This window comes from Phacochoerus africanus, chromosome 9 (assembly GCF_016906955.1).
Source record: "Phacochoerus africanus isolate WHEZ1 chromosome 9, ROS_Pafr_v1, whole genome shotgun sequence".
NCBI classification, from domain to species: Eukaryota; Metazoa; Chordata; class Mammalia; order Artiodactyla; family Suidae; genus Phacochoerus; species Phacochoerus africanus.
In genome coordinates this window covers 32210941-32219485 of record NC_062552.1, presented here as the reverse complement: position 1 = coordinate 32219485, position 8545 = coordinate 32210941, and the positions used below count along the sequence as shown (strand labels likewise).

The following is an 8545-nucleotide window of genomic DNA, read 5'->3' as shown; positions in this document are numbered from 1 at the left end:
CCTTAAAAAAGTGGACCCAGAGTTATGTAACATTGTTTGGAAAGACCTTTCTTGTACAAAGATGATGAGGGGAAAAAAAAGTTTCTCATTTTCTTCTCGCTTTGTTGGGGTTTCTTTTTGTTTCTTTTTTCTAAACATTTAAATATGTGAACCATCTGGAATTTATTTTGGCATAAATAGGAATAGAAATCTCCCTGTGCTGTTCCCACCACCCCATGGCTACCAGCTTGTCCCAGCTCCATTTACTGGATAGTAACTATTTTATGGTGTGAGGGAAATTCTTTAATTTGGTACACGCCTGTTGATACAGTGTTCCTAAGAGCTGAGTCCTGAGAAAAGAAAAGCAGCCAGAGTTCTAGAGGCTGCTCTGAGCCTCAGGTGGAGCGGTCAGGCCTCTGTCCGCGTGGTGCGGGCTGGTGTGGATTTGTGGTCCCAGCCCGTCCCGTCCAGGCCTGGGGGGCCTGAGACACTCTGGGTGTCGGAAGCCAGGGATGCCGAGGCTGATGAGAGGGGGCCGGAATGAGAGAGAATGAATGAGAGATGAGAGAGTTAGTTGGGCCACCCTGGAAGCACTGAGCGGGGTGCTCTGCCCCCAGGGGCTGTGTCCCAGCCTGCAGTCCAATGTCCGTGAAGGGGGCACTGTGAGGCCGTCTGGGAGTATGACAGAACCGGGCCCTGCTGTGGGGGGGAGCGGGGTGGCAAGAGACCCCTTCTGGGCTTCGTCACCTCCTCCAGAGAAGCTGTGGCTTCTGCCTCCAAGCCGAGCCCGGTGTGTGCACACCGAGCGGAGGGCGGGCGGCGTGGTTCTGTTGAGTGAGTCCCATCCGGCCCTGCTGTGAGGTCCTGTCCCCTTCTGTCCAACTCTGGCTGTCAGGGCAGCACTGCCGGGGCTCCGTGTCCCCCCACGGCAGCCCCAGGGCAGTCCTGGCGTCGGCGGGGTGACTCTAATTACGATCAAGCCCTTTCACCGTAAGGTTTCTTCTGCTCAGAAGTGGGTGCCAGAGCCAGGGAGCAGAGGGGTGTGTGGTTACGACCCCTGGTCTAGAGCTGGGCGGGGGCCTCTGTGTCCCCGTGGCGGTGCCGTCTGGCCTCAGGAGCCTTCACGGCAGAAGCTTGGGTTTTGCTTCTCTTTCTGCTGTTATCTGCCTAAGAAAACCTTGTCCCTGTTCTGGGCCTTGTTTTCTCCATAAAAGCAGTCGGGTATTGGGGGAGATCAGTGCTTTCCTGTAAAGCCCTTTGGCAAATGGAATATTTCATGGAAATTCACGAGTAAGGGTGTTTGGTGCTCGGCTGCTCAGGCTGAAGTAGGCAGGGGCCAGGCCGGGGAGGACATCGTGACCCCCCCCCCGCCCCCAGCAGGATGGTTTCTAAGGTCCTCTCCAGCTGGCCCCTGGGTGGGGCTTTGACCTTCGCTATGGACAATGCCAGAAAGGGGTGAGGCTGTGGGGATGGTGGCCGGTAAAGCCACCAGCAGGGTTCGGCACCCAGGCCCTCACCAGTGAAGGGGTTAGGAGTGTTGCTGGTACCTTTCCGACCCGCCTCCTGGATGGCAACCAGGCACCACCCCTTCCTTCCTTCCCTGCCCCGCGGCGGCATGGCTTTGGGCCCGGAGCTGGTTGTGCTAAAACTCAGCCTCCACAATCAAACCGAGTTCCTGAAGGGAGACTGTGCTTCCGCAGCTCCAATCCCCACATGCCTTGGGCAGCGACGTTCTCTGCGCGAGACCAGGCCAGGCTGCGGCCCTGCTGCTGCTCAGACCCGCTGTTGCTAAGGAGCGGAGGGAGCCGCGGGCCTGGCACCGAGCAGGACTGGCGCTGCCTGGCCTTCCCGTGCAAGCCTGCCCACCCGAGCGGCTCTCCCACGCCTCCCAGTCCTGGGGCCGGCGCTGACCCACCCGCGCTCCCCCTGGAAAGACATCCAGAAACCTTCCAATTCAGATTCCACAAAGTGAGGCTGGTTTCATGTCGCTTCTCATTTATTAATTCAGTCTGTTCTAAGTTGTACAGTTACGAAAATAACAAAACCAAAGCTGAAAGCCCAGGAATATTTACACTCTCGTGTAGTGAGGTCAGTCTATCTTGTTGCACAGGTCGGTCATGTTTGGTACCACAAGAGGTTTGTAATTCAGACAAAGACAGATGAACAATTCTATGTACAGCAAAATAAAAGGGGAGTCATTCAAGTATCAAAATACAGAGACAAAGATTAAATAACATTTTATTACAACCAAGTCCCAGTGCCACACCGTTAGCAACGACACTTTGTGAACGGCGTCTGACACTCCCTCCGCAGGCCCGGCCCTGTCACCCAGGCCGAGGGCAGAGCAACAAGCTCCACAAGCTCCCCGTCTGCTCAGCCTCAGGCAGGCTGCTCAGGGCGGCTGCGGGCAGAAGCCGGGCTTCTTCGCTGGAAGCCTGTCCTTAACGTTATAATATTTCTCTCTAGGGAAGGGCGAGTACCTGTCCTGGAGGGTTCAAAAGAAAGAGCCATCAAGTCCTCTCCTTTCTTGACTGTTGAGAAATAAACCAATCTCAAAGCAAACCCAGAGCCAGAGCAGATTAGCCACGGCTTTGGCTTTGGCTTTCCGATACGAAAACACCCTGAATAAATAAAGAAGCTACAGCAGCCTCGGGGCAGGAGACAGCTGCCTACGACCTAAGAACGAGAAGACAGGTGAGGAACTCATCGTAGTGTCTAGTTTTCCTTGCAGACCCACCGCCCACCCAGCGAGAGAGGCTGACCTGGGGGGGAGTGGCCTTCCCCGGGGGGCGGGGGCGCAGCACTGCAGCGGCAGCCCCTGCCCACCCTGCCAGGTTCCTCGTGCAGCCTGGAGGGAAGAGGGCTGAACACTGCACAGTGAGGCCGCTGCGCCCTGGAAGCAGCCGGACGTGACGTCAGACTTCCAGGTGGGAAGGCCCTTGTTTAGTACCGAGAGGGGCAGGGTGCCTCCTGGGGCCTGCGGGGTGGACGACTCGGCAGAGAGGAAGCCACAGGGCCAGCCTCGGGCCAGCAAGGCACTCCCTGCAGGTCACATGCCCGCGCTGGGGGAGAGAAGTGCTGCGGGTCCCGGGCCCAGACCGAGTTGTGCGGCAGAGCAGGGTCTGCTCGGGGCCCGAGGGGGGACAGCTCCTCTCTGGAAGGAGCTGGAGGAGCATGTGCCCTGGCTCCACCGCACAGGAGCAAGGAGCCCCCAGTCTACCGCCTCCAGGAGGAGCCCCACCACCAAAGCCACCAGGCGGAGCAGCCAGCAGGGCGCACGTGGCAGTGTGCCCAGCACTTGACAGCGTGCCCTGAGGGCCGCACGGGGTGAACCAAACCTCTGCACGTGGAGCCAGGGAGGAGCCCAGCGGCTGAAAGGGCAACAGTCAAAGCAACAACTCAGAGAATCAAAGCTGAGTCCTAATCACGAGCCCTGATGGCAGGTGGCAGTCTCAGCTGCCCTACCCGTTAATGCCCCAGACAAAGCTGCTGCTTCTCCTGTCTGCCTCCACTCCGTCTCAGGCCACCAGAGAGCCTGGGGGCCAAGCAGCCCCGGGCAGAGCTCTGAGCACCCCTCTGGGTCTGGTGCCTCTTGGCTGTGTTCTCACTGCAGAGCCGTGTGCAGTCTGGCCGGGGACGAGAGGCCGTGCAGGTCATGAGGCACAGCCTCTAACTTGGTTGGGTCTGAAAAGCTGATTCTAACCCCCTAGTTGTTCCCCCGCTTTCCCTTCAGAGCTGCCGGCCCAGGCCGAGGCCCCAGCCTGAGGACAGAGGGCTGGCCAGGCTGGCCTCAGGTCTGCTGTCCTTTGGCCATTGTCTAAAGATGGGCAGTTTAACCTAGAGGTTTGAGCCAAGTGTTAAAAGTTTACATTATAAAAAGGATTCTGTTAAAAAATGTTTTCTGGACAAGTCACTTCTTGGCCCTCAAGAGTCCCAGTCTCATCTGCTAGAGGCCTGGAGCACTTCTCCACAACCAGGGCAGGGCTCCCTCTGCGAGGCCTGGCGGTGGCGGGTTCTGGCCACGCGGCCGAGAGGAGGTCCTGCAGGCAGAGGCGGGCCTGGGTCTTCAAAGCTGCAGGTGAGACGGTGGCGGTGGCGGGGGAGCCTGTGCTCCCCGAGTCTGTGTCTGCAGGACAGTTGGTTCCTCAGTGGCTCAGCTTGGCAGAAGCAAACACAACGGGGGGAGGAAAGGGTTAACCAAAGGGACCGCACGAGGTCGAGGAAACGGAAAGGAAACACAGAAGCAGAACAGAAGGTCCCTCACGGCCTCCCCCAAGCCCCCTGTGTGGCTCAGTGCGTCTGCTGGGGAAGCACAGGGACAGGCGGAAGGCCCCACCCTGGCTTGTCAACTTGGGCTTCACCGCTCAGGGACTGCTATGACGTGCTGGCTGTCCTGTGCACCACAACGCAGGGCCTGAGCTGGCCGCCCCCGCTGGGGACGGTAGCGCCTCCTCCACGCTCAGCTCCACGCCCCCCCCAACCGCTGAACTGCTCTGAGGTGACGGACAAGCCTCCCTTGGCAGAGGATGGAGGCCAAGGGAGGTGGATCGGGAAGGGACCGGAGGCCGGCTGACTGTCTCTGATCTCCGCCCTGTGGACAAGGGTCGGGAGTCCCCTGGAGGACAAGGGACATTGCTGGCCCAGGTGCCCGTTCTGTGAGGGCAGAAGGGGCACCCTGTGCGCAGGCACCAGCCTCCCCCTTGCTGGGCCCGAAGGAAGGCCTTCCTCTTCCGTGAGCCAGACTCCAGAGGCTGCCTGCAACTCACCAGCGGAGACACGAGGAGCCGTGCCAGTCGTGACAGAGGGAGACCCGTCAGGCCCAAGCACCTGCTGAGGGGAGCAGCCTGGGGTGTTCAGGTGCTCAAAGCCCCAGGCTGTGAGGTCGGGCGTGTGCCCCGGGCCTGGCGCAGACTGTTGACCCTCCCAGAAAGCAGTCTGACCCTGGTCAAGCCACATGGCTGAGTGCAGGGCTCTGGGGGAGGCCAGCACCTTAGAGCAGGAGGGGCAGGGCTGCAGCAGCTGCGAGCCGAGTGCGGGGGGGTGCTCTGGGCCCAGGTGGTCACAGTGGTTGGTTGTGTCAGGAAGGTGCAGGCAGGTAGCTCTCGGCAATGACCCCGCCAGGGCTCGGCCCAGAAGACGGGAGAGGAGGGCCCGATCCGAGGGAGCGGCCGCTGCTAGATACTGCCCGCCCCCCGCCAGGGTCCACAGCGCCCGCCTTCTGAGCCCTCCTGACGCCCACCTCAAAGGCACCTCGCCCCCCCCTGCAAGCTTTCCTGGCCCGGGGGGAATCACAGTGTCCATGGTGTTAGGTGTGAGCTGAGTGTGCAGTGTCTACAGCTGCTGCCGGGAGGAGAGGTCCCCGCGGGGACGCCTGGCACCAGCAGCGGGAAGGAGAGTTGAGAACAGCAGAGAGACTGGACGGCAAGGCACGTGGGACTAGTGGAGACGGGGCGGGTGCTTAGAAGATAGTGGTCTCATACTTGGTGCTGAGGCTCCGCTTAGGGTCTGGCTTGGGGTCCACCACCCAGGAGACGCTGGCGTGGGACTGGGCATCCGCGTCCATGTCGGGTGGGTCCAGCTGCCGAGGAAGAGGGGGGAGCGTCAGGGAGGGAGTGCTGCCCTGGGCCTGGCGCCCCCTCCCCGGGCCGTGCTGGCATCCGTTTCCTGTGAGGGGCAGCCCAGCTCTTCTCGGCCAAAGGGCCAACTCCCCGAGTGGGGTGGCCCCAGGGCCACCCTCCCTGGAGCATCATGGGAAGGCCACCTCTGGCCTCTCCGGGGCAACTTCTCCTCGGCGCTGCTCAGTTCAGGGAGCCTGCCCTGCCTGAGCATCGTGCTCTGAGCCCCAGAGCTGCGCACCGAGGCAGAAAGGGGATAAAGGGTCTGAAGTCTCTAAACCCCGGTCCCTCCTGTGGGACCGCAGAGCCCGCCCTGGGCAAGGCCCCAGCGTCACCCCGATTGTTGGCGAGAGGAGGACACACAGGTGGGAAACACAGGGCAAAAGCACAGACAGGGATGGCGGAGGGCAGCTCCAGAAGGACGGTCACACAGGTCGGGGGCACCAGAGCGAGCTCTCAGTCACGCCGGGGAGACCGACACACAGACAGCAGGGGTGCAAAGACCTTGACTCCAGGACTAACAGACGGCAGCGGTAGGTAGGGACGGTGGGTGGTGCAGGTGTGACAGTGACAACAGCGACTGTCGGGGGGCGGCAGCACCTGGGGTGCAGAGCAAAGCAGACACAGACACAAGCCACGTCACGGGCTCGCCTGGGGGCCGTGATCTGCAGCCCTGCAGGGCGAGGGCACGAAGCCAGGGCAGCGGCTGCCCGCCGTCTGCAGGGGAGGAGGCCCCCCACCCGCCGGCCCCACGTACTGCTGACTTCCTGGTGCCGACCCGGGGCTTGGGCACCGGTTTGGAAGATTTTGTCTCGATCATCTCAGTGCCAGAAACCCCCACCGGCCTGGACTTCTGGGCCTGCAGGGCCAGCTGATAGGCCACCTCGAACGCCTGCCCCAGCGTCAGGATGATCTCATAGGTCAGGTTCTGGGAGGAAAGAGAGCTTGACGTGAGGGACAGGCTGGCAGGGCTGCTCTGGCCTCACGCCCGGGGCACAGGCGATGGGGAGAGCCGTCCATCCGCTGGACACTTGCTTTGAGAGTGAAAGCTGGTCCCGAGGCAACTGATACGTTAGGGAAAAGTCTGAACAAAACCCGTGTCTTGTGTTTCCTCTGCATGATCTCCCTGGAAACACCAGCCAAACGTGACCACTGCCCAGCGACCGTGGTCACCTGGGAACAGGTGAGAAAACGTGCCACCCGCCCCTGGAAGCTCCACCTGCCACGGACCCACCGCCCGATGGTAATGATGAGGCGGCAGCCCTTCCGAGGGCCACTGGCTCTGGCCACTCTGCCCATGCGGCCCCTCTCTCTCCCCCCTGGTACATGGGGGCTCCCTGGGCCGGAGTGGCCCATGCACTGTGCTAGTTACGTATTCCTTAACCACGTGACAGGAATCAAATGTGCCCGTGCTTTTACTAGGTTTCCAAGGGTCGTGCCCTGGCCTCAGCATCCCAGGAGTGCTGGCGGCTCCCATGTGGTTTCACAGAGCGCGGTGACCTCAAAGACCACGTGCAACCTGCATTTTGGGAGAACTGACTGATGTGGGAAGGGTGAGTTCTGGCTGCATTTGCTCACTTCATCTTCCACACAACCGCGTGAAGCCGGTTACGTCCTGTCTCCCCCGTGCGGGTGAGGGGCTGGGAGGTGAAGTTTCTAAGCTGACACAGCTTCCGAGGGGACAGGGCCAGGAGGCTGGGGCCAGGCCCAGATGGGCACTGAGGTCCCAGAGCCGGGGGACAGGGAAGCAGCCACTCTCCCAGGGGCAGCACGTGTGATGGGTCTCCTCGGCCCCAAGGTGCCAGAGCCCAGTGGGGAGGAAAATGCCCCGACCCCAAGAGGGAGGTAGAGGGGTTTTCAGGGAGATGCCCAGCTGGAGGGCTGCCAGCCGGCCCAGGGAGATGAAGGCCTTGGCTGTGTTGGGACATACAACCAGCCAGAAGCAGGAAAACCGCTCTCTCTAGAACCCTGGACAAGCCACTGTCCTGGCTGAGCTTTAGTCTCAGTGTCATACAAAGCAGGTGGGGCTGGATGTTCATTCTTTCTGTTTTTTTTTTTAGGGCCACACCTGCGGCATATGGCGGTTCCCAGGCTAGAGGGTCGCAATGGAGTTGCATCTGTGACCTATACCACAGCTCACAGCAACACCAGATCCTTAACCCACTGAGGGAGGCCAGGGACCGAACCTGTGTCCTCATGGATGCTAGTCAGATTCGCTTCCACTGAGCCACAACGGGGACTCCTGGATGTTCATTCTCGAACCAAACATCTGCTAAGTGCCAGCCAGGCATGAGGACAGCACTGCACTGCGGCTGTCCTGGCTCAAGAACTCTCCAGCTGTGCCCCGCCATGGGGTCCACCTACCACATCCACGGTGCTGAAAACATGGCAATAGTGGTGGCTGGTCTGCAGGTCCTTGGTGATGTAGGCAAAGGTACAGAGGTCCTCTGGGTCCTGGGCCGCACAGGAAATGTTCCGGATCTCGTGCTCTGCGATGACATTCTGGGAGAAAGCAGGCTCTGGAATTCTCTGACTCCCCGAAGGCACGCCCAGCCCCTTCACTGTCACCACCTTTTTGTCCCAGCTGAGGGCCTTAGCCAAATGAGCCACTTCCTCATCTCATCTCTTTTGGGTGGGGGTGGGGGTATCTAACCTTGTCTGATTTAGGTTTGGGGTCGCCACCCTTGACCAGACAACTGAGCAAAATGTTCAAATCCAACCACCAGCTCTCCAGCCCCTTCTGCCCTCGGCGGCGGTGGGGTGGGGGTGGGGGGGCGGGGGGCAAGCTCAGAGCCTGGGAACCTCCTTTGCTTACTAAGCGCATCACAGAGCCTTAAAAGCCAGCGGAGCCCACGCTGAGGAAGATAAGCCATCATTCGGGCAGGGTCCCAAAAGCAAGATTTATGAGTGCGTGAGAGACAAGCAGCTGGGCTGGGGACACTAGGGAGGAC

At 60.6% G+C, this 8545-nt stretch overlaps 1 protein-coding gene across 4 annotated transcripts in view; it reads right to left on the bottom strand.

Annotated features, from left to right (window-relative positions):
• Positions 1–1954: 1954 nt before the first annotated feature.
• The window catches only part of ANKS1A (ankyrin repeat and sterile alpha motif domain containing 1A), a 181234-nt gene continuing 174643 nt past the window's right edge, over positions 1955–8545 (bottom strand). For 3 of the 4 annotated variants that reach the window (XM_047794483.1, XM_047794480.1, XM_047794484.1), the window contains 3 exons: positions 7959–8096; positions 6352–6522; positions 1955–5557 (listed from right to left, as the gene is read on the bottom strand). In XM_047794483.1, coding sequence (XP_047650439.1) covers positions 5438–5557; positions 6352–6522; positions 7959–8096 — 429 coding nt within the window. In that variant the 3' untranslated portion in view covers positions 1955–5437. The remainder of the gene's footprint in view (positions 5558–6351; positions 6523–7958; positions 8097–8545) is intronic. The other variant, XM_047794481.1, reaches the window with a different exon arrangement.